General features: G+C 41.4%; 1 protein-coding gene across 1 annotated transcript in view; it reads left to right on the top strand.

Moving 5' to 3' along the window:
• SLC25A21 (solute carrier family 25 member 21) overlaps positions 1–26,583 on the top strand; it is a gene marked incomplete at its 5' end in the record, with an annotated part of 431,493 nt that overhangs the window by 250,037 nt on the left and 154,873 nt on the right. Inside the window, one exon of the mRNA XM_084241387.1 lies at positions 2,458–2,506. Coding sequence (XP_084097513.1) covers positions 2,458–2,506 — 49 coding nt within the window. The remainder of the gene's footprint in view (positions 1–2,457; positions 2,507–26,583) is intronic.

The raw sequence follows: 26,583 nt of genomic DNA, 5'->3' as shown, positions 1-26,583 counted from the left end.
CAATGTGAATTTTCAAGCTAAGGGAAATACATTGGCTCCATACTGGGATACACTCACCCATGCAGACTTGAACAATGAAACTTATTAATAAAGCTAAATTAGTGACCCAGAGGCTTTACCATAGTGCCCAGACCTCTCAGATGTATGTTATCACCTCACCCCATCATCAAAGCACCCATGGCCTTTACCCTAGACCATTTGACCCTCTACCTAGTTTGTTCCTTCCTTCCTTCTTTATCAGCCTTGATTCTGCAGTCATAGTTCTAGGGTTTGTTTGGCCTCATTCCTTTTTTTCCCCTCTATATTCCACTTAGGAGTGAAATCATCTGATATTTGTCTTTCTCCTGTGATTTATTTTACTTGGCATAATCCCCTCCAGCTCCATCCATGTTGTAAGAGTTCATCCTTTTTTATAGTTGAGTAGTATTCCATTGCGTACATCTTAATCTGCTGCTCTGCCAATGAGCATTTAGGTTACTTCTATAACTTAGCCATTATTGTAAATAGTGCTACAATGAACATAAAAGTGCATATATCCCATTGAATCACTGATTTTGTATTTTTTGGGTAAAAACCTAGGAGTGGAATTGCTGGATTATATGGTATATTTGTTTTTAATATTTTGAGGGACCTCCATTCTGTTTTCCATAGGGGCAGGACCTGGATAAATTCTGATCAACAGTGTATGAGGTTTCCTTTTACTTTACGACCTCACTAATATTGTTGTTTCTGGGCTTTTTCATATGAGCAGCTCTCATTAGAGTGAGGTGGTATCTCATTGTGATTTTGATCTGAATTTTCCTGATGCTAAGTGATGATGAAGATTTTTTCATGTACCCATTCTATCTTCTATCTTCTTTGAAGAAGTGTCTATCTTCTTTGAAGAAGTGTCTATTTAGCTCTTCTAGTCATTTTTTAATTGTGTAGTTGTTGTTGTTGCATTATATAAATTCTTTATATATCTTAGCTACTAGACCCTTATCAGATGTATAAAATGCAAATATTTTCTCCCATTCAGTAGAGTGTCTTTTTATTTCTTTCACCACATAGAAACCTTTTAGTTTGATATAGTCCTGTTCATTTATTTCTGTTTTTGTTTTCCTTGCCATTGAAGTCATGTCCCCAAAGACATCCCTGAAGCCAGTGTTATGGAGTGTTTTTCCTGTGTTTTCTTCTATGTATTTTATGGTTTCCAATCTTATATCCAAGTCTTTAATCCTTTTGAGTTAATTTTTGTGTTTGGGATGAGAGAGTGATCTGGTTTCATTTTTCTGCATGTGGGTGTTCAGTTTTCCCAGGACATTTGTTGAAGAAACTTTTCTTTCTCCATTATGTACTCTTGACTTCTTTGTCAAAGATTAACTGTACACATAAATGTGGTTTTATTTCTGGGCTCTCAAAGCTATTCCATTGGTGTGTGTGTGTGTGTGTGTGTATTTTTATTCCAATACCATACTATTTTAATCACTATAGCCTTTTTGAAGTCTGGGAGACTTATACCTCCATTTTTCTCCTTTTTTGTCTGGATTGCTTTGACTATTCAGGATCTTTTGTGGTTCCATATAAATTTCAATAATGTTTGCTCTATTTTTTGGAGAATTCCATTGAAACTGATAGGCCATGCCAGTAGTTTGTAACTGAGAAGTCACCTCTGCTCAGTTAGACAATAGGAAAGAGGGTTTTAAAATTGATTTCAAAAACTAGAAAATTTCTCAAAGTGCAGTGGTTAAGATCATGGGTTTGGTTGGATTAGGACTTTACTTTCTAGCTGTGAGATCTTAGAGAGATTATTTAACCTTGTATGCCTCAATTATCTTAGCTGTAAAATAGGAATATAATACCTGCTATCACAAACAGCCTTTATGAAGATTAAATGAGATCATCTAAGTACTGCTTATAAGCATTTAAACATGCAATAAACCTACCATGAAATAAACTCCTAAACATACTTTCTATCAGCTGTTAGTGCTTTACTATGTATAGAATTGTCAGCACTCTGGTGAGATAGGAGGCATCGGTGTCTTTATTACATGGATATTGAAACAGGCTCATTATTTTCCATGTTAGCAAATGTCTTTCTGTGTTGGGGGAGTGGGCTTCTCTCCTTCTTTCTTTTCTTCTCTCCTGTTCTTCCCATATATTTATTTATTGAACTGGATTGGGATACAGTAATTCCTGTTAACTTGGATTTAGGACATCTGATTTTTACCCCATTTTCTTTCCCCTGTTTATGTCAGAGCTGTTATAAGAATGTACTCACTTACCTATCTTGCTTCCACTGAAAGAAAATCACATTATACTTTTGTCTTTTGCCACTAGCCTACACCATTAGCCGTCATGTCCAAAGTCCCAGGGTTTTTTATTTGAATCGTCATACTTGAGAAATCAATAGGGTCAGGGAAATAAGAACCAGTGTTTACATAAGTGTTTATTGGACTTTTCTTTATCATCTTTCAGGTCTTGTAGAAATTTGCTTGATGCACCCCCTCGATGTGGTGAAAACCAGGTAAGGTTCTGCATGAACAAGTTTTATTGACTTTGGCTGATATCCAAATTAAGATCTGTCAGAACACTAAATGCTAGAACTTGTCCTAGGCCGGTAGCTTCTCCCAATAATGGCATTTATATTTACTTCTAAAAGAAAATACTATTTGACAGATAAAATGTGAACAGTGAAAAGCATTTTTGGATAGAGGTCATCTGAAGGTATATAATATTTTATTGCTATCACATGACAACCATAAGTTATGATTTGTGGGTAAACTGATAAATGAGATAAATTTATCAAAATTATGTAGAAACTCAACTTTATCCAGTGAATTATGAGAGCTGACTTTCTTTGGCATTTCGTATTAACAGATTGATATTTAATTGTCAGCATCTTGGTGTAAGTCCCCCAAATTTCAAGTATACTTCTTAAATGATGCTTAAATAATTTATTCCTATAATTCTTTGCCGATGCAAAATGCCATATTTCTAGGAAAATGCAGCTACTTTTACAGGGAGATACAAGTCAGGATAATGTATGAGATTTATTTCCTAAAAGGAAAACAAAAATCTTGTGGGTTTTAATATAATCTCAAGCACTTATGATAAATTAAACCTGTGCTGAATTACTAAACTCTATCTTTTTTTCAAACTAGAAGCTCTTGGCATGCAATGAAAGTATCCATTTGTGTGCATTGTATAAAACACAAGAACACTATAGCTAGGTTGGAGCTTAACCAGTGCCATGCAACAATGGTGATTGAATAAGCCCTTTTGCCACAATTAGGAAATGCTTGATGAGTCACAACGGTCACTGAATGGGCATGTTACTTAATTTAACTAAAGAGACCACAAAATATTAGGCTGGTTGCTGAAAGCAAGGGAAGGTGACTATGACGGGCAAGTAATATTACATTTTTAAGAGAGTAAAGAAAATGAGAATTTAGTCTCTGTCTTATCTCGAGCTGCTATAACAAAATACCAGACTGTATGATAGAAGTTTATTTCCACAGTCCTTCAGGCTAGGAAGTCCAAAATCAAGGTGCCAGTCAATTCTGTTCTTGGTGAAAACCCACTTCCTGACTTATAGACAGTCACCTTCTTGCTGTATCTTCACATGTCAGAGAGCTAAACTCCCATCTGGGGGCCCTACCCTCACGAGCTCATGTAAACCTGATTATCTTCCCCAAAACTCCACCTCCAAATACATCTTATTAGGGCTCCAATATATGCATTTTGGAGACATATATATGTGGCTCACTATGGCCTCAAGTCACCAAATCCAAACAAAAAGAGAAGAAAGTCACAAATCATATTCAAGTGTAAGATCTATATATTCTCTGGACATTTTTTTATTGCTCAAAACCAGAAAACAAAGCTCACTGTCATTTCCTTCCTAGATTCTGTGTTAGCCTTCATTGAAAAGCCAAGATATTGTTGCAAGTCTCACTAAAGATGAAATTAAATGGTATTTTCCTTTTAAGCATAATTTTCAAAATTAAGTGTGGAAATGAGCATAGAAGAGAACTAAGAATGCTTTTAATAAATATGATATTGAAATCATGTGTCTCGGTAGTTTATCAATTTAGCAAGTATGTCCTGAGTATCCACACCAGCTCAGCCTTGGATGAGCTCATAATCTGATGAGTTAATGAGAATGTCATCATAATCAATTTCAAAATTGTTTATCATTTCATTGCACTAAAGTGGAATAGAATGTTTCTTCAAATGGATGTACCAGTTACTGGGCCTTTATATCTCCTTTATTATATTAGTGTTTTCATGAAAATGGCATTCACTGATTGGAGTTAGTCATATGCCCTTGCCTAACTTCAAGAGCAGGGAAAATGCAATACTTCAGGTGCCCTAAAGGAGAAGGGAACTGGGTACTTGATGGTATTTGATCTGTAGAACAATAAAAAGTTTATTGAATAAAGATCCACAATCATAGAGCAAACTTAGAGCAAACTAACTTTGCAACAGAAATAGAATATTGTAAGGTGATCACCGGGCACTAATCCACAGGTGGTAGGGAATGGACAGGACAGACTAAATGCATGATGAAATCTCTTCTCTGTTATATTGTACAGATGGCTACTTTTCTAAATGAGATAAAACTGTAAGCTGTAAAGGATAATACAGGAAACCAATAGCTACAGATGATAAGACCCTATTCACATGTGTATGTTGGAATACCAAAGATTTTTCTAGTTTTGTATTCTCCAGGCATTCAAATAAAGTGATCAGTAATATCTCTTTTATGATATCTCTCGTATTGTCTCTCTTTCCTATGTTCTCTTTCTGTCTCTGTCTCTTCTTTCCCTTCAGTTTTCCTTTTTCCTATATAAGCTTCATTTTGAGGTGACTTTTCTCAATGGCACCAGGGGATCCCAGCACCTTCAAGTTTACATGGTCCTTGGTGTTTGTACCCTTTCTGAGACAGTAGAATCTAGCAGTTAAGAGCTCTCGCTCTAGAGTTAGACTGCCGGGGTTCGAATCCTGCTTCTTCACTTATTATCCATGTGACCTCAGGTCAGTTGCTTCACTTCCCCTTGCCTCAATTTCCACATCTTTAAATGGAAACACCGGTGGTTTCTACGTTATTGTGAGAAGTAAATGAATATATATAAACTTAATGTACACACACACGGTATTTAATACTGTGTGAGCAAAGGAAAGAGGAATACAAAGACAAATGAAGTTTATAGGGTAGTCAAGGAAACACAGGGAGAATACAAAGTGTGGGAGAGGGGAAATGTTTAATGTGGAGTCAGGAGGTTTCAAGTTTCTAAGCCGGAAAACTTGTGTTATGTGAGCACTGCCTTGAAATCTTTCCACAGAAGGGTGTTTGCAAGTAGAGAGTCCTTTTGGGTCTGAGCGGAGGGGGGTTGCATCCACACAGCCTGCGTGTTCCTGATGACATCATTGCACATATCATCAGAGGGTTATGTGCTGACATTATTAGATGACCCCCCAGGCTAGACCAGTGTTTGGCCTCCAGGAGGTGCCCAGTGAATGCAGTTGAATGAATGAGTAAATCAATATTTGGTAACAATCAGAAACAATAGCTCTATGAGTTCTTTGGCCAAACTGGAATGTCTGGAAAGTGAGAAAATACAGCTATGTTGTCTTCACTGAAAAATATAAGAATTCATGATAGAGGTGGGAAAGAAAATTCTGTTCAAATAAAAAGGGGGAAATTACCTGATAGTATGGTGGGTAAGAATATTTCAAGTTTGCAGTGGAGTTTCAGAGGCTGGACTAGGGAAAAGTGAGGTGAGAAGGCTTCCAGGATGTGTGTCAAGGTGAGCAGTGGGGGGACTGGGCTTGCAGGAGTGACTGAGGGAGCCGAGGAGACACGCTGACAAGCTGGAAATGGAAATTCAAATGCTGGGCTTTACTTCCTCTATGACAGTATTGGCCGATAGCAATAAAATGCACCGTGCATATAGGTTTCAATCTAAAAATCACATTTAAAAAAGTAAAAAGGGGCCTCCCCTGTGGTACAGCGGTTGAGTGCTGGGTTGCGAAGCAGCCCCTAGACTCTGCAGCGCCAGTTTGATCCCCGGCCACTGGGCGAGGGTCCCACATGGCACGCAGACCTCTCCTGCCGCAGCTGCTCCCCTCAGCAGTGTACTTCGTCAGTCTGCTGTTCTGCTCCCCGCTCTGGTGAATTCTCTCACCCTCCCGCACTTCTGACTGTACCCAGTGCTTGTATAAATAAAATAAATCTTTAAAAAAAATAATTAAATAAGTAAAAAGAATTGGGTATAGTTAATTTTAAAAATATATTTTATTTAACTTTGTATATCTAAAACATTGTCCAAAATGATTAAAAATTAATTTTAATTTTAGAATTAGATTTATTAATATCATACTTTAATTTTTTTACATTGATTGAATCACTGATATTTGGTGCATTTTTTAAACTTAGTACTAACTAGCTGGGACCATTTCAAATGCTAAATAGACACACTAGTGGTTACCAGATTAGATAGCACAGACCCAGAGAGCAACGGGAAAGGAATCCTTTAAGGGAAAGGAGAGGCAGTCCCCTGGCCCTTTGTAAGCAGAAAACTTTTGCTTGAAATGTACTGACAGTTGCAAATGTGCAGGGTCCTGTGTAGGGAGAACTTTGACCACAGATGCATTTGAAGGTTTGTACCTGTGTGAGAAAAGTGGCATTCGAGAGCCCCAAAGATTGATGGAAGTCACAATCTAAGGGGGGTTTAGCTTATATCCATCCCTTTCACACTTTTATTCCCAGGAAGGGAAATGGCTCGTTGTGCTTCAGGAAGAGGGAATTACTGAAGTGTTCATTCTGTTTCCCTGAGTCATTTTTCATCATTTTTGTTTTGTTTCATTTTTGAATGGGGCATAAATCAGGTGCAAATGAAATGAATTACCAACCCTGTAAGCACTGGTCTTTTCAAAGCCCACCCCCCACAAAGGGCTGCAGGGCACATGTTCCAGGGGCCACTGGTGAGGGCTAGTGGAGAGGAGAGGCCATCCCGCTGCTCCTTGAGGGGTAGCTGCAGGCTGTCAGTGAGTGGACCGGTCAGCTCATACTTTGGCCTTCATCTTTTTTCCCATCAGGACATAACTTGCACTGAAAAGTCTTATCATACTTCTCTTAAAACATATTAATCACTGTATAAATTCTAAAGACTCACATGGATTGCAAATTTGGCATCCCGGTCTGTTATATATGAGCTTATGGGGCTTTTACTCAAGCTGTTGAGATTGATTTACACTCTCAATCCATGGCTCCCAAACCTCAGACCTGCTGATTCCTAAACTCAAGAGGTGGGGACTTCCAGTATTTCTGTTTAACATCCTCCTGGGTGAATCTTGAACAGTTTGCCCAGACAGGTCACCAGGTCAGCCTTTGGGAACCACGGCTTAATACTTTATAGGCAGCTTTGTAAAAAGTCGTCTTGTAAAGAATTTCTTTTGGTCCTTTTTTTGGGGGGTGGGGGTTAATCATCTCATTAACCTGTGTTTCTCACTGGTTTCATTTATGGAAACTGCTTTGTGAGCAGGGACTAGAAGTCCAAGGGCAGAGGTTTCCTTGCAGAGCTCATTTTGTGGTCAGTGAGTGTGATATGGGAGACACTGTCCACAGCCAGAAAAAACACATTTTGTCCTACTGAACGAGGTTACAGGGGCAAAATTAGCACCAGGAGATGGGAGAGGAGTGAGCATTGGTTGTTATGGCAGGAAGGTAAATGACTCTGATGGTAAAAAATGATTAAGAGGCATAAGTCCACCACAAACTTATTAAAAAGAGAAATCTGAGTATGGGCTATGGTGAAAGGCTGCTTTGCAGGGATCCCAGCAGTGAGCAAGGAGCCAGGACTGGGGAACATCCACAGCGGGGTGGGGTGGTGACGGGAACAGCCGTGAACTTGAAAATGAACACTTAATTTAGAGGTTAGAGAGGGGATGTTGAGCAGTCCTTGGGGCCAACAGAACAGCAGTGTGGAAATAAGGAACAAAGAATTTCCGCCCAATAGACTTTTTTTAAAAAAAGAAATGAATCCTTTCGAAATGGGAGGAGAACAATGGGAAAAGGTTAAGATGATGTATAGAGCAAAGACAGTAGAGTCTCTAGGATTAAAGAAAATTAACAGACCAACTGAGAGGGTTATTGCCATATGTTAATGATTTGTCCGTGGTAGAAAACATAAGATCCCATTCAGGGTTAGGCCATGGTTATGCCTGATTTCTCATCATGCATAGACATTCAGTGTTAGACCCCTGTCATGGCTTGTTTCTAACCATAGAGAGAATATGTCTGAAGTAAAGTAACCAGGGAGCAGAACCACATTTCTATAAAGTATATTTTTGTTGCAACTTTGTCATGCAGCTAAATCAATCAACAGTAACATAATGGCATGAAATGGTTGCAGTATCCCCAAATACATGTGAATATAATTTTAACTTTGTTTTTGAAGTTGCATGACCATATTAGAGCTTCTCTGGGATTTTTTTTTTAAGTGAAATGTCTCTTTGTAGTTACTGAGTCAACTCTTCATTCATTGACGATGCCATTTTTGTCCATGCTGTCATCAGTAAAAGTAATCAAGTAAATGAAACGGTGCTTAAAATGGATGATAGACTTGGAAGGGAAGGAGGTGACAAATAATTATCCTCTCCTTCACACATCGTAGGGCTGCAGTGAATACATGTTAAGTGAATTAATGTGTGCTTTAAAATGCCATCTGCTTCCACCCAAGAGCTTTATTACGTATTAAATTCATCATTGCCAGTGAGTTCATGGCAAACTTGAAAAGATCCCACACTGTATTGCAATGTAATTTGAAAAGCCTAATATAACCTGAGCATGACCCTAAAACTAGAGAAAATGATTCTATTTTAGGTATTGTTAAAACTGTTGCATGTCTACATTTCTACAGAACGGTAGAAGGTTTGAGGATGATAGACTAGGACTCCCATGAAGAGACTTCATTAATATTACTCCCGGGATTACAGCTTTGACACTGTTATCCCAATTTGGATAACAAGGGTTGTATCCAAACTGCAGGAAATTCACTTGGGTCCACCTTTGGAAGGCCTGTCCCTCCTTCACATTTGGTGGTCCTTCCCACGAAGATTAAAGTCAGGCTGAAGCTGGGTGGGCTATGCTAGTTTCCTTGGCCACCAAGAGTGCTCTGTGCATGTTGCCCTTTGCTGTTACTCAATAGTTTTAATCATTTGTTCACTGGCCCAACAATGACAAGAGGGAGATAGAATGAGAGGGCACCTAAGGCTCTGCTGCTCTCAGGCATCAGGGAGAAACTTGGTGCCAAAGCTCTCATGCAGAGTAATCTTGCTACCATAAGCTAATTTTTTTCCTTCAGATTTATACATAAGGAGGAAATCCTTTCTTTTTACAAAATGCAGTGAGTTCTCCCCATATAAAATAACAAAGTTCTATTCTGTTAAATCAACTGTAACTCACTTTATTTTTTTTAAGATTTATTTATTTACACAAGAACTGGGGTATGGGTCAGAGGCACGCAGGAGGGTGAAAGAATTCACCAGAGAGATTGGGGAGCAGAACAGGCAGACGGACCAAAGACACTGCTGAGGGGAGCAGTGTGCCAGGCAGGAGAGGTCTGCTGCGCCATGTAGGTATCTCTCTGGCCTGCCAGGAATTGAACTTGCGCTGCAGAGGCTGCGGAGAGCTTCACAGCGCAGAGCTCAACCTACTGCACCTTGGGGGAGTCCCTGCACTTTATAATCTTGAAACGTAGTTTCTAATTTTTTTTTTAAAGATTTATTTATTTATTTATTTATTTATTTATTTATACAAGCACTGGGTACAGTCAGAAGCACAGGAGGGTGAGAGAATTCACTAGAGCCAGAGCAGGGAGCAGAGCAGGCAGAAGGACCAAAGTACACTGCTGAGGGGAGCAGCGGGCGGCAAGAGAGGTCTGCGCGTCTTGTGGGACCCTCCTCTGGTGGCCCGGGAGCAGCCGGGGTTCGAACCAGGGCTGCAAAGGCTGCGGGCAGCTTCACAACCCAGCGCTCTACCACTTTTTCCTTTTTGTTTTGAAAATGGCATTCTTTTTAAAATCACTCCCTAGAGGAGGCTGCTATTTTTATGACCCACATTATGGAGCCCTTTGTAAAGTGTTTAATCTTTTCCTGAATTTGTATTTTGGTCTAAATTTTTAAAATAAGGGTTTGACATTTGTTTCAAGTACTGCCACTATTCTTCCTCAACTAGATAAATGGGTTGAGAAGATTCCACCTTAGCTGGAAACATCAGGTGAGCTCTGTTGGGCTGCTACTCTGTCCCCTCTGCTTAGCTACAAAGGCTCCTCTTTTTATGAGGATCCCAGCCTGGACGATGAGAAGGAAAAGTGCCCATGCATTCCTCATGCCTATCAAGGGCCTTCTCCAGACAGCTTCTTTTTTTTAAAGCTGAAAGGTAAATAATTCTTAAATGGCTTTCTTATCCTTGTCATGGGAAAGTGAATTACTTCTAAAATGAGCATCAGCATGAAGACTATTTCCTCTGTTCCTCCTCCCAGTCCCAATTCGGGTTTTATCCCAATTGCTTTTAAATTTTCAGCAACTTCATTAATCTACTTTTTCAGCCAATGCCCATTGCAGGTTCCGCTTACAATGACATATTTCGCCTCAAGCATGACTTAGATTCCACCTTTAGGTTATTATAATTTAATATGACTATAAAATATAAGAATCAAATAAACTGATTTTGGATCGTTTCGAGTTAAAAACAAATGTAATATTTTTTCTTAATGTTTTTAGTGCAATCCTACACTTTTCCCAGATAATCTTCTATTTTAAGCTTGGGATTGGAGGGGAGGGGCATCTGAATAATACCATGTCTATTTTCAGTGGTTATTGAAAGGCTATCTGAGGTGAGCTCTAGCTCTAAATTCAGGAAGTAAAGCAAACATTCAAAATGTTGGCTATATATTTGGCTGTCACACTGACATTATTTTAAATGATTTCTAGTTTAACTCTAAGAATCTATTGCCAGTGAAAATATAATTGTCTTGTCAAGGGTGTTTTCTCCTCAGCAGTGTCTCTACAGAATAGATGCCTGTCTCAAAAGGGCTGGGATAATTTTTAAAAGGCATGTGCCATAGAGGAAACGCTTTAGATTACTTACTTGAGCTCTTCCTGTAGCATGAGAAAAACTAAAAGTGTTGCTAAAGAAGCTGCTTAAGATGAAAATCTCATTGTGAGCTGAACCTTAGAAGCTCACCCATGCTCATGGGAAAGCTTTGGAGTTGAGCCTGTAATGGGAATCAAGTCTAATGGAATCTAAATTGTTGAGATTGTAATAAGCCTAAAAACTATGGCCGTCATGCACATTCTAGAAGGTTGTTTTTCCTTTTTTGTAAAGTAAGAATAAAATGCATTAATTTATTTAGACAAACATAAATTCAGGGCTGATAATGTAACTATAAACCTTGACTTAAAATTGATAAAATTGTTTAAACATTCCTGGAAAATCAGTTAATTCTCAAAATATTCTTGTTAAGATGGATAAAATAGCTGGTATTGCTTTTGCTTTGCAGTCAAGGTACAGCTGAGATTTACTTTTGACATAATGAAGAAGTTTGTAAGATGATAAATAGAGCTGTATAGTCTCTGGATGCAACTCTACTTACTCTGGGCCAAGTTTCTACAGAATAAAATATTCCCATTTGGGGATTATTGAATAATATTTTCTTCAGTGAAACTTTTGTGAGTACCTAATAGATTACATACTTTCTTTTTACAGCAAAAGCACTCTAAAATTAACCTAAACACCTTTACATTTTGTTATTTAAAATCTATCATATGTATTTCCCTTTTCTATGCAAAAAAAATCATGCTTAATGTTTCATTATCACATTGAGTTTAGTACTGATAATCAATGAAAAAATAGACTTCAAAATTTATGTCAATATTTGTACCCCTTTAAATTCTGAAAAGTAGGGTCTCCCTGGTGGCGCAGGGGGTTAAAGTCTCAGTGCTATCAAGCTATCACCACCCACGGTGGCATTAAGTTAGATCCCCAGCCAGGGAACTGACCCACATGGTACAGCAGACCTCTCCTGTCTTGCCTGCTGCTCCCATCAGCAGTGTATTTCAGTCAATCCGCCTGTTCTTCTCCCCACTGTGTCTCTAGTGAATCCTCTCTCCCTCCCTCCCTCTCTCTCTCTCTCTCTCTCTCACACACACACACATACACACACACACACACACACACACACACACCCTGCACCTCTAGCCTAGACCCTAGTTCTTGTATGCATAAATAAAATAAATCTTTAAAAAAAATTCTGAAAAGTAACAAGTACACATAAGAAAAATGTATTGATTTTATTTCTAGACATTCTAAAGTGGGAACTGGATAGAAGTCTGAAAATTCAGAATTTTCATTCCAGAAGGACACATTAGCAGAAAGGACCCCTTTGTGGACAGTCTGACAATGTCAAGGGGAAATGTGATTAACACACATCAACTATGGAGGCCATGGCTCGTGCAGGAAAATGAAGGAGTGGGCAGCAGCCTGAAGCCCTTTGCCAGCTGTGTGATCAAGAAAACTGCCCTGGGATTTGATTCCTCACCTGGAAATTAGGAGCATTTCCCAAAATGATCTCAGAGGCTTCTTCTAACGAGATTGCCTATGCTTTCATTGCTTAAAAATAGCTTCGTCTTATGACCTACACAGCAGTACGATTTCTCTCCTCCTTACACCCACCAGGCTCTCTCTCATCTCAGAACCTGAGTGTGTTAGCCCATCTTCCTGGAATGAGCTGCTCCTTCTCAGCCTTCATACCTCAGCTCCGTTGTCATCTCCTCAGAGAGTCTTCCCTGGCTGCCTCATCTGAAGTGGCCTCCTGTGTTGCTCACTTTCACATTACTTTATTATCATCTGATCTCATTGCATTGATTTATTTGTGTGCTCATTAACTCCATGTCCACCTCCACTAGACTGTAGACTCTAAAGGCAAAGCCCTGATTCTTGGATAGAGGTTGGTCTACAAGAGTATTTGGCATGAAGTATGTGCTCAGTAGATACTTAGTGAATGAATAATTGCTTGTAGCTTAAAGTTAACACAATATGTATGTTTACAGGTTATATATTTGAAAAAAAATTAAAAAATGAAATCTGTCTTTTGCTCTAATCATGAACCAGGCTTCACATTAAGGTAATTCAAATACCTTACGGAATTTACCATGGGTGTTTATACAATATAAGCTGTGTTTTCTTCAGTTCTTAACTTGTGATTGATAGTTTTATGCCAACAAGAATTAGAAACGGTATTTATACATTCACTGTGTGTCAGTGTATTTGTCCTCTGCTCTCTTACTAATCCTGATCCAGAGAAATTGTCATCTTGACCTGGGATAGTTGAGACTTTCTCCATCCTATCCATTCTCCTTCAAGACTCTTCCCAATCCAAGGTGTGGGTGATCTCCCCACCCACTGGATTAAGGAGAGAAGGACTCGCTCTCCTGGGAGATGCTTGATGCCACAATGCTGTGCCAGGTGGGGTTCATGAGATGCAGGCCTAGACACTCCTTAAGGAAAGGTTTTTAGTGCACACAATCTCATTTTTGCTTGCACAACTGAGGCTATGTTTGTTCTTTTCCTTCTTCCATGAATAACAACAGACAGAGTAGGCTGAGCCATTGCATTCCTCAAAGTAGCTTTTTGCTAGATCAGTAGTTGGTCCTAACTTATTTTTTCAGTGCCAATTGAAATTGGTGGAAGAGTAGTGTGAAACGGGGCTCTAGCCTCATTTCAAAATAATAATAATTCCTGACTTCCAAAAATTCTGTTTTCTAGTGTCCTCCTGGGTGAGAAAGGGAGTGTGGAGAGAAAGAAGGAGGAGGGGAAAGAGATCAACTTTTAGGGAAAATATTAATTATTGCTTCCGAACAATGACCTTGGAATAATTATTTGCTTTTTGCTTTTTATTTTTTCCTCCTAAAGAATCTCAAATTAATATTTCTATTTCCTTATTACATTCTGAAAACTTAAGTAGATTGTTTGATTTCCTCTTGGTAATACACCAGGGGTACTTTTAGGTTAAATAGGAAAAAAAAAAAAGAAAAAGAAAGAGAAAAAGAAATGGCTCTGAAATTTATCCTTATGTTGAAGAACTGGAAACGAACTTTTGTTTTATATTTTGATTTCCCAGAGTGTGAGAAACTGTCCCTATCCAGATGCTTGCCAGGTTTTGAGAGAACATTTCAGAGTGTTTTTTGGGCAGCACAGGGAGATAGTCAGGGTCTTGTATGCGGGTGTTCCAGGTTTCAAACTGTAACAGGGGAACAGGAGAAAAGAGGGAAGCAGTCCCAAATCAAACATAACTCTCAGGAAATGAGCCAGAACACCTGTGAGAGGTCAGGGATCAGAAAATACAAACTCAGGGCTCCATAGTTTGATCTCATTACACAAAAGAAAATGGCCATAGATAGTGGACAGAAGAAAATCTGGCATTTTATGGAGAAATCAGGAACTGAGGATTCTGTCATTCTAAAATTGCTTTCTCCCATGACTCCAGGTCATTTCAAAAACTAGTTTCACAATTGACACTGCACTTTCTGGTGGTCTCTTGTTCCTTAAGCATCAGGTTGAGAAGTTATTTATCTCTCTCTCTGAACTCCCAGAGGCTCACTTCTGGGAACCTTCTGAGCCAGATTCTTTGGCCAGTGCTTCTAAAGCTCTTGGGGAAAAGGGGGTGCAGCCGTCAGAGATGGAGAGACATCATAGCCCTGAATACCGAGCTGTTCACTTCTATGGAGAGAAAAGTGGTTTGCAAATGTTACTTCATGGGACCTCCTAGGGAAAAAGAGGGTGTTGTTTCCATCTCATTTCCCAGCTCTAAATTCTCTGAAATCGGCTTGATTTTTGCCAGGTGTCAAATTATAACCCTCCTCGTCAACCACAAATGACTAATGATTAGCCTAATGACTATGCAAAGTTTGAAACTCACATCCACGTTTTAACTTACTGGGCTACATTGTGTTTTCATAAATTGTGAAAAAAAAAATCGCCCCCCACAGCCAATAAAAACAAAGTTTGAGAGTCTTAATTGCAATGTTCGCTGGTAGTTTGTGACCCTGTAGGTGCTCAAGGAGAAACAGAATGGGAGCGTCCGCCAGCCCATCTTCAGGCCTGCGGCCGCCCTGCCCAGCCAGTGACGCCAGCGCCCCTCTCCCGGGGAGAGTCAAGTGATGTCAGCACCGCTGGGCAGAGCAATATCTGACCCATAGACGGCTGCATGTAGAAGCAGCTGTTTCCCCCTTCTCACCATTCCCTGAAGGAAGCAGGAAGAATGAAATGTCTAATCACTCGTTTTTATCCCACTGGATGAAATCCATTGGAAGTGTTAATTGAATGCGAACCACTTTGCACACTGGCCATTTGCTGTTATGTTATTCATTCTCAAAATGCCTCCGTGTAATTTTCTTTCCTTGCATTGTACATGTAAGTTGCATGCGAGTTTCTCCATATTTATTCCTGGCCCCCAATGTGTGCCTTGAGAGCTCATAAAAACAAATCTGCCTCTCAGCCAGGCAGTCGGTAATGGGATCTGGAGCCCTCTCCACAAGGTCACCTGTTTAAATAGAGACTCCCTGTGGCGCTGCCTAAAAGGTGTTTTCATCCAGAGCCTCACTCACTTGCTCTGTGTCTTTTAGGAAGTGAACTTCCAGTGTTGGTATTGTCCTCCAGAGCTTTCATATTGCCCAGCTCCATTGCTGTTGATAAGAAAGGCAGACGCCCAAACCCAGAAGATCCAGACCCCAGGCCTAGGATAGAGCACGCTTATAAACACAAAAATACACTTTTGACTGTAAGTGCAAAGAATTCCCTTTAAAATGAAAATAGAGCTCGGTTCCACTTGGCTTCTCCAGTGCACCATTGAGTCATCAGACATTGGGGAATGTGAAAAGACCCCATGGAAATGTGAAGACTGTAAGAATCATTATGCAAGAGAAGATGTCAAGAGTTGTTTGTAGGAATTAAATGTCCTTTTGCACCAGCGGTGAGCTTCCTTGGACAGCACAATAGACAAGCCTCCCCCATATTACGTGAAAAGAAAACAAGTCAAATATTTGTGCCTTTCACTTGTTCTTTCCATTTGAGTCCTCATTTTCTGTGTGGGACATGCTTCCAGTGCCCAGCTTCCAGTCTCCACAGATCTATCTCCTTCCTGTCCTTCTACCCCACTATTAAGCCCAGTTCCTGCCTCATTCAGGATCTTGCTGACTTCACTTAACAAATAGCCTCATGTGCTTGCCTCTGCGGTACCAGCGACGTATCAGGGTGTGGGGATCCCAAGGTTGCAAACTGTCACCCCATGTGTCGGGCATGGCCCTAACTAGGTGCAGATTTCTTCTTCCACTGGTACCCCCTAATTTAAGGAGCGAACGGTCATTGGGAGACTCTTCCGATGTTCTCTGGCATCTTGCCTTGAGCATTTCAGTGAGTTTGTTACCCCCAGTGCACCCACTACCAAATTAGCAGTCTCCAAAATCCCAGCCCTTACCCCTGTTCTTCTTAGAAGCCATGTCAAGAGCCAGGATTCAAACCTTAGCTAAAGATGCAGATCAGGACTGGCCTGACTGCTTTGGAATCAAAGAATGAAGTCAGGGCAGAAACAATATACAGAAGGACAAGCTCAAGAGAAGGAGAGCAAACAAAGCCGGCAGTTCCTGGTTAGGGTCATAAAGCTCCTACTTCCTTTAAGGACCAACAATAAACAGTCAGTCACCAATCAGTAAACATTCCTCACTGCACGAGTGGGGATTTGTGTTCAAAGACTCCAGATTGGATGCCGACTTCCCCACCTAGTTTTTCCCTCCCCCCCAACTTAATGGAGATCCTAAGGAAATCTTTTTGTAAGGTTAACTGGGTTTCTCACCCTGGGCTCTATTGACACTTTGGGCCAGTTAATTCTTTGTTGTGGGGGATCTGCCCTGGGCCTTGTAGAATGTCTCGCAGCATCCATGCTGCCATGCACTAAATGCCAGTAACACCTTCCTCCCAGTGAGACAGATAAACCCGTCTCCAAGTATTGCCAAATTCCTGCTGGGGGACAAAACCACTCTCCATCCATCCACCACAAGAAACACTGGGTTTAACAAAGGGACGAATCCATTGCTCATGTGTACAATAGGCACAAAAATTGATGTGACAAATGTCACAAATTCCAGTGACTCAATTGAATATGATGCTGTAAGCCAGAAGACATAGTTCTGTGGTCAGGGAGCTCAACACAGATGGCAGATCTGTGACTGTCAAACCTTAGTGTGTGTCACAGTCACCTGAGGGGTTGGTTCAATCAGATGGCTGGGCCCACCAAGGTTACTGATTGGGTCATGTGGGTGGAAGCCAATAATTTGCATTACTAACATGGTGATGCTGATGCTGGTGGTCCTGAAAACCACCTGGCAGAACCTTATGGGAATGGCACTTGACTGACCGATAGTGAAGTAACTGTAGTTGAGGAAGATATATTGGTTTAAGCCTTCTCTGTGTCTGAATCTTTCTCTCCATTCACTGTCATTTGACCTCTTTTTTCTAGTGCCACCCTCTTTGGTCTGTTCCCCTTGGGAGATGCCCCAAACTTTCTCCAGCTCCTAGGCCCCTCTAAAACTGCCTGACTGTTCACTCTTTGGGTCCATACCTTGCACCTGAATTAGCCCATGCCTAATGGTCACCCAGTTCTTAATTCTCAGATTTCACAATACAAGCTTCTGCCAAGCTGTGGTTTATTGAGGGCGCCTTGCCCAGCAGGGAAGAGCATATATATATGCTAATATATGTATATGTGTATATATATGTATATATACATACATATATATTCATATATTCAATGACATTATTCATAACTGGTGATAACAAAAGCAAGTCAATGTTTTTATTTTTTAAATCTCTGTCCAGACAACACACTCTGTTGGCTGCTCTCCTGGCCAACTGCTACCGTCATGCCCCCTGGTAATTTCCAAGGTTGGCAAAATGCCTCTTCTCCCTGATGTTCGGGACAATTACCAAAGACACCAGCTACCTTCTGCACTACAGCTGTGTACCTTCAGGTTTCTTAGCAGGTGCTTGACCAAACTCTGTGACCATTCGTGAGACTCCTTTATTGATAAAATCAAGTCCATCTTTCAAGCATGATCTGCAAAAGGTCCCTTACATAGAACTGCAACTGGCCTTTTTCAGAATCTGCTGTATCCACTGGCTCTGATGCACACCACACACACACACACACACATACACACACAAATTTTATTGAGGCAACATTTGTTTACAATATTATATGTGTTGCAGAGCGATGTATAGATAACCTCTGTGTACCTGACTATCATTTTTTTTTCCCAAACAGGACTTGTAACCACACATACAAATCATTAGAAATTACTTTGATTGGGCACTTACTGTGTGCTATGTGCTATTCTTTGCCATGTTGTAAATTTTAGTACTTCCATAAAGAAAACACATCCCCATTTTACAGATGAGGAACCTGAGTCTTAGAGAGCTCAAGAAATGATTAAAGCAAAGGGCCAGGAATGGAAATCTGACTCTATGCCCTGTAACTTTCTGTGCTGGCACTTGATTTATCAATTGTGAGGTAGCCATGGGTGTGGAATGTATACTATTTAAGCCTTCTTTCTCCCATTTTTAATTGCCTATGTTAAGCACAATATGCACTATTTGTATTTGCAATGATTATTCCCACCCAGTTTCATCCTGGGGAAATTCTCTCATCTTTCAAGACTCAATTCAAATAAATTATCTCTGTGTTATATTCTGTGAAGATTTTCTGCATCTCCATGTGGAATGAACCATTCCTTTCTCTCACACAGTAAAACTGTGTGTATGTGTCTATGCATGCACCATGTGTGCATGTGTCTATAATGTACGTAAAATTGCATGTTTCATATCATGATGTTATTATCATTATTTTTTATAGTGCCCTCTTTAAAAGTTGAGATCCTGTTGTAGTTACATTTATAATTCTCGCAACTGTCATTATGCCTGGGAGTATGTCTATATATATTATAAAAATTCTAGATAAAGGAATAGGTGAGTGAGTAAACAAATGATATATCCCAACTTTAAATGTATCCAGGCCACATCAATCTGTCAGTTGTCAAACCTGAGTAGACATGAACACTTACGCATAATTCTAAATTCTATAGTTTAAAAGATTTTCACCCTACCCACTTTTGTATAAAAAAGGGGGAAAAATAAGACAATATATGAACTGTGCTCTCTAATCCAAGTGGAACAAAAGCACTAGATGCATAATGCAGCAGTGTTTGTTGGAGGGTCTCAGAGGACATCTAAGACCTCTGAAAAATAGGGTGTTGGCTGACGAAAGTCCCAGGGACCAGACCATTAAAAAGCTGTGGCATTTGTCACTGGTCCAGCAGAACCAGGAGTAGCCAAGCTGGAGCAACTGCAGCCTTCAAAGCACGTTTCCTGGTCCCACCAATTATTTAGTGGCGTAAGCACATGTTTGTGTGTCCAAATGGGCTGAAAGGGGCTTCCACAAGCAAGAAGGAATTGGGTGTGATGACCTGGGCTGGGAGCAGGAATCGAGGGAATCGAGCTACTTAGCAAATTAGAAAAAGATTTCTAGAAGCCAGAAGTGAATGCTCTGATGTACAATACAGTGTCTCATAGCCACACTACTTCAGGAAGGACTGAGTGTTTGTTTATAAGAGGTTGATAAATTGAAGTAGTGTAGTGTTATGCTGAGAAGTGTTTAGACAATTTACTGTGAAATGCTTTATTTGATATTTAGAGAAACAAAACAAAGGGTCAGACAAAACCAAACTGAAAACAAACCTTAGAAATCTGACTGTAAAACAAGCTATGGGGAGAGGAAGAAGAGGGTGGAGAGCAAAGTGTGGAGGGGTCCCAGTGGGTATTGGTGGGTGACTATGGCTGCCATGGTGGTGGGTGTGGTTTGGTAACATAGCTTGAAGAAGTGTGGTCCTTCACCTCTTACTTATATACAGTGTTGTAAACAGACTTTACCTTTCTATCTGTGTGTGTATGTGTGTATACATTTTTACATGCATACATATATTTTTTTAAAGAAATGCTTTATTTACATACAACATTTACTCAGACAACATCTCAAATTTTGCAATTTTAGGGTTGTCCTTGGGAGATTCTAATGGAAGCAGAGGCCTGCCAAAACCATTTATCTGGAGTATGTGATTCATATCTTATCATTACAGTTTTCAAACAAACAATTTAATTATACTATTTCCCCTTGAACAATTGTTTTTTTGGTTTCGGTGCCAAATTCCTTTAAAATTCTCCCTTTTTGTTTTTTGGCTACTGGGACAATCTTACAGTATAAGTACTTAGTTATACTCCTGGTTTTCACAATATATCACAATTTGTTACCAGGGACATATGCTGTGACAGATTTACAGTTTTCCTTTTTTAGTGCATGGAAACAATTTGATCCCATTTCATGTTTATGATATTCATTATATTCAAATTCAGTATATTTGGTTTCCATGTAAAATGTTAGGCATGCTTCCTGTGTGGTTTTTTAACAATATATTTAAAGCTGAATATGGTTAGCTTTATGTTTATCTTGGAAATATACGAGTGACAATTTCCTTATCCAAAATTTCATGTATTATACTCAACTAATGATGTTAGATACCCAGTGAATTCTATGATGCTACTCTAAAAACACAATTAATAAAAAAACAGTAGGAATTTATAAATATTTTTGACTTTCTAATCTTGTGAAAAGTCCATATTTCTTGTAATGTATGAATTTTTTGCATTCTAAATGAGTCAAGTTCAAATACATAATAGTGGGAACTCTAATTGTGCTTTTAGCCATTATGGCCACGTAACGCACAGGAATTGCATTGCCATTTTATATGCTGTCACTTTAAGATACACCATGAAGTGTGAACAAAGCACAGGGCACTTTTTAAGCAGGTGTGTCTAATTGTTAGTTGTTTTTTTGGGTATGTGTGTGTTTTTTTTAATAGCAGTGGTATAGTTAAGAAAAGATGTAGAGTCCAGAAAGAGAGTTTGGATTTTCATGCAAACTAACCAGGTTCCCTCTTGCTAGATGGAAGCAGGTTGTTGCTGTGTGTGTAGGTGGTTTTGCCTTTGGGCTATGCGCTTTTCCTGGGTAGGGCCTTCCTGCTCTGTGCAGTAGAGAAGAGGACATGCAGCATGCTCATTTGAATAGCAAAGAGTGTGTTTCCAGTACTTTTTTGGCTTTGAGTTAAAGTCTGCAACTGCAAAAATAATCAAGGTTGGGGGGAAGTAGATCAATTTTATTATTAAGAAAATATGTAACAGTGTTTTCACTAACTCTTCCAAATGTTTAATATGCTTGGTATCCTTCCAGAGTACCATGTTCATTATTTAGGAATTAGGGAAACTTCCTTAAAGTAGCCAATCTGTCCCAGGAAAAGACTTTGTGTTTGGCCTTAGTCATTGTTCTGGCTAGCAAATGAGCAAACAAACATCAGTCTATAGAAAGCAACTCTTTGCAGGGACCTGGGATTAGCAGTTCAGAGAAGACCTGGCTGTTCATTTGGAGAGCACACATTAAAAATCTAAATCTATGTCTTTCTTTTTAATACCATTTTGAATACCCAATATTATGCCACTGAGAGTAATAATTTCCATCATTTCACTAGTCCCCATTTTTGGTGTAGTTTGTCATTACTTTATAATCAGCCACATTCAATTGGTTAATTCTCCTGACATGCAGATAGAGCATTTGGTATCCAGCGAGTTATATTTTTCATTAAAAATTAGCCTGCCTTAACCAAACTAACAGGTGTCCCTGCTCCATAAAAGGACACAGACTTGAATTACTAAATATTCCAAGGTGGACTTGCCTCTCTGGGTTCCTAAATTCTTGCTGCTTGATTACAGAAAACCTGAGTATCAACTTGTTAGCTAGGGCTGTAGTTAAGGTAAAGGAATTCTGATCAATTTGCTCAGAATTGTCTCCAGCTGTGCAGGTTTCCTTCCTTGGTTTGAACAGAAGCTGACCAAACGCTCCCTTAATTGCTTGCCTCTTTTTTCTTCAGCCACTGAAATTAGGTGTGATTGGATCCTAACGAATCATGTGACACAAATGGCTCCCAGGTTATCTTTGGGCAGCGTAAAGACCACATTTAATAAACTAGGAATAACTCCAGCATCTGTTAGCTTGTTCATAATAAGAATACTTTCCTTTAAATAGACATACCAAGCAGTTCCCTGCACAGAGCATGTGCTGTACTTTAAAATCTTAAATTGTATCTCTTATTTAGAGAAGACTGGAGAATGTCATCATCTTTCATCACCATTTCTACCATTAACATTGTTGGTTGAGGGAAAGAATAGGTAGAAAACAGGATTCCCTGTTACCTGCTGTGGTCCCTATATGTGCTCCAGGTATTATTCAGTTTGTTTGAATTTCTACTTGTGAGCAAAGGATTCCTGTTGAGTGTAATCAAGACCAAAACATTGCTTCCTGAAGAAAGGCTCTCCTTTTTGACTGAATGGCACTAAAATCCATTTAGAGACTTCAGTAGGTGTTTGTGTACCATGTCTCCTTTAGAGAGTACAGGTATGTAAGGCAACCAACCCATTCCGAGCAGGTTTATGAACGGTTCTAGCAGCCACATGCTCTTTGCCGTGGTTTGTAGTCGCCGCACGCCTCCGTACACTCCACCCCTCCACCCTCGACACCACGCTACTACCACACCGCACTCTGCTGCACCACCCTTATAAATCAGTCTCTTAGCTCAGGTGGACTCACTTCAGGTGCCTGCCATCAGGCATGCACCCAGGATCACAGGGTTCCCTCATCTATCCTGATGGCGGAAGGGCAGAAAAGCCTGATACCTTTTACCTTACCCTACAGTCCACCCCCTCAGTGTTTTCTGCCATATAGTCCATACATATATATACAATTTTCTAAGCAAACAAACAATGCAGCCATGGCCCACCAAAGCAAATACATCAAATATAACAAAATACAACAGAACACAAATAAGTCCAGGCAGGGCACCAACCTAGTGCAAAAGACAATTATTGGTACCAGCAGATGAGCCACCAAACCTGCTGCCGAAGGCACTGCTCATACAAGGGAGGGGAATCACTCACGACATCTATTGCAACATGCCAGGAGCTGTCAGACTTCCTGGCCTTCTCTGGCTGTAGTCTCGGCTACAAGCCACACACAGCATCCACCCCCAGGATGCACTAGCTCTGGGATTGGCAATTTTATTCTGTTGGGGGTAATCGCCCAATCCCCAGAGATAGTTTTACTGCTGTCACCTTGACACTCTGGCCTCCATAGCCATCAATATAACAAGTAGACCCATGAAATCTTTCCGGATTTCCATAGAGCAGAGTACATTCTGCTCCTGTGTCTACTAGAGCTAAAACCCTTTGTATGTTAGTCGGGGACCAGTGGATGGCAAGCTCCACATGTGGCCTCCGGTCCCCGCCCGTCCCCTGTGGACGGGTTCCTTGGCCCTCACCCTATTCAAAGGATATGAGGCCATCACCCGAGGACGGGGTTGGCAGCAAGTGGTCTTCCAGGCGCAGGGCGCGCGCCTGAGGCCTGGGGCTTCCAGGCTCCCCCTGAGCAGCAGTCCTTCTCATGGGTGTGAACCTCTGGTCTTCTCGCAGCTGCTGCCATAATTCCAATAAATATGCATTGGGCTGCGCGTCTATTTTAGTGCCATCTACACGTACTCTTATTAAATCCATCCACATTTGGTTACTGGTGACTTTTATAGGTTCTGTGATGCCAAGAGGCCTCCTTGCCCTCCTTGGCATTCCTTTTGACCTTTCTGAAACTACCCGTATTCCTTTCTGAGAGCACCGGCTCTCAACTTCTCCCAAGCTGGCTATCATTGTGGTGACGTCATGTATCTGACGTCCCACATAGGGTGCTAGTACTGCCATGAGAGATCCAAATGTAGAGGAGGGGGCATTCTTTAATACCAAGTCTCTCATCCCTGCTGTGAAACGCTTGTCATCAGGACCACGCGTATTCACATTAAACATGGCCTGCCGCATCCCCAATTCCCGAAGTACCTGCACCAGCTCGGCATCTGTCTGCCATCCTCTTACTGTTTCCGGCACGTCTCCCGCATCAGCCCAGACTGTCCCTATGGCAGCCATTATCCGCTCCAGGAGGGTGTGGTCGCCCTGGCCATACCGCTGGCTGTTCTGCAGCCTCTGTCGCAAGGATGGGTGTGAAGTCACAGAGGCCAGTCTCTCCATCTCTTGAGCCGTGCAAATAATCCCATCCACCCCCAGGTCCCATAAACGCTGCAGCCAGGCTGCCAAGGGTTCCCCTGGTTTCTGGCGGAACTGTTTGCCCAAGTCCACCAGTTCCGCCTGGGTGTAAGGTCGGTAGGTAGTAAATTCCGTCATCTGTGGTGGTCCCGCAGCCAGAACCCCTGGGGCCATGGGTTGCTGCTGCTTCATTTTCTGAGTCACCACCGGGAGGGCCCGGAGCATGGGCCCAGCCTCCTCCTCTCCAGAGGAGTCCGGCATCTCCGGGGTGGCGGGTTGGTTTGCCACGGCCGGTTGGGACTCAGGCAACGGTTCGGCCTCCCTCTCCTCCTCTCCTGAGCAGGGGTCAGGCATCTCTGGAGTCGCAGGCTGGTTTGCCACCACCGGCTGTGATTCGGGCAAAGGGCCAGCCTCCCTCTCCTTCCTTCCTGAGACGGAGTCTGGCATCTCCAGAGGGGTGGGTCGGTTTCCCCGAACTTCTTCCTCCAGAATCCTCAAATGTTGTTGCTGTATCCGCATCTCTTCTCGCATCTCTTCTCGCATCTCATCCAGTACTTGCCAGATCCTAGATTGCTCTTTCCGCCTGGACTCTTGCAGAGCCGTGAGAAACACCCATCCCACGGCTCCTGCCGCCTCGCGGGCACTGCATCCACTCAGGGTTTCTTCTATTTCATACAGGGCCTGTTCCAACTGCCCCGGGGATCCATCTACCTCTGGCCATTGCTGGGGAGGTGCCCACTGGGTGAGGAGGTCGGCCACCGGGTACCATCTGCTCGTGGCCGGCCATCCGGGGATCCCTCTCCAGATTTCAAAGGGTTTCGTCTGCGTAGAGCTGTCCTGCCTCGAACCGTCCTGCCGTCGACGCCAGTTGTAAGGCAACCAACCCATTCCGAGCAGGTTTATGAATGGTTCTAGCAGCCACATGCTCTTTGCCGTGGTTTGTAGTCGCTGCACGCCTCCGTACACTCCACTCCTCCACCCTCGACACCGCACCACCACCACACCGCACTCTGCTGCACCACCCTTGTAAATCAGTATCTTAGCTCAGGTGGACCCACTTCAGGTGCCCGCCATCAGGCATGCACCCAGGATCACAGGGCTCCCTCATCTATCCTGATGGCGGAAGGGCAGAAAAGCCTGATACCTTTTACCTTACCCTGCAAGGTAATATGGAGAGAGTGTTACAGGGCAAGCCAGGATGTTGTAAAAAAAAAGCAGTGAACTCTCAGTCAGTTTTCCAGGGTGCTTGGCAGGTTCCCTGAGCAGCATCATTTTTGAGTGATTCATCAGTAGCTTGAGTGATCCGATCAGTAGCTTTAAAAAAAAAAAAGATTGTTTATTTATGCATACAAGAGCTGGGGTACAGGCCAGAGGTGCGGGGGAGACTCTGTCTCCCCACCAGAGACAGAGTGGGGAACAGAACAGGCAGATTGAAATACACCACTGAGGGGAGCAAAGGGCAAGACAGGAGAGGTCTGCTGCACCATGTGGGTAGCTCCCTGGCCTGGGATCAAACTCGTGCTGCAGTGGCTGTGGACAGCTTCATAGGTTGTGGCTTACCCCCTGCACCACCAGGGAGGCCCTCAGTAGCTTTTGCTGAGCTTAGGTCTTTTTCTTAACAGAGACAACAGGCAGAATTTTTTTTTTTTTAATCTTTTCTACTGCCACCAGTAGCTGGCAAGGTAAGGTATGGAAAACATTTTAGTTTTAGTGCAATACAGATGTAGGTTTGAATCATGACTCTGTAACCTACTAACAGTGTGACTTTACAAATTTACTGATAAGTAAAACAGTCATGATAGCCACCTAATGGGATAGTTGTCTTAGCTGCTATGATATATATATATATATATATAATGCCTTACAATTTCTGGCATTGGCTTCTTAAATTCTGATCATCCTTTCCTATTTAGGAATTAAGGAAACATGTCCCAGGAGAAGATTTAATTTTTGGACATGGTCATCATGTTGGCAAGCAGGCGAACATCAGTAAAAATAAAGCAATATGGATTGGTGTGATTGGAAGCATGCATGGATATTTTGTTTGCTTTCTGAGCCAGGGAGTCAGGATAATGTCTGTTTAGGTAAAGTTCATATTCTTCTCTGATCTTAGGACTCAGGCACCTTTGACCTTCAGGAAAACCCATGTACCTCATCTCTGCTCACAGGACTTTAACATTTGACCCCTGTGTCCTTTTTCCTCCTCCTCTCCCATCATTGTCCCTTTCTGAACTCTGTGCCCAAATGCCACTCTCTTATTTTGCTCTGCCTTTGCCTATGCTGATTCCTGTTCTACAAGG

The sequence above is a fragment of the Talpa europaea genome (assembly GCF_964194135.1).
Source record: "Talpa europaea genome assembly, chromosome: 8".
Taxonomy (NCBI): domain Eukaryota; kingdom Metazoa; phylum Chordata; class Mammalia; order Eulipotyphla; family Talpidae; genus Talpa; species Talpa europaea.
This window is presented reverse-complemented; position numbering and strand designations above follow the sequence as displayed.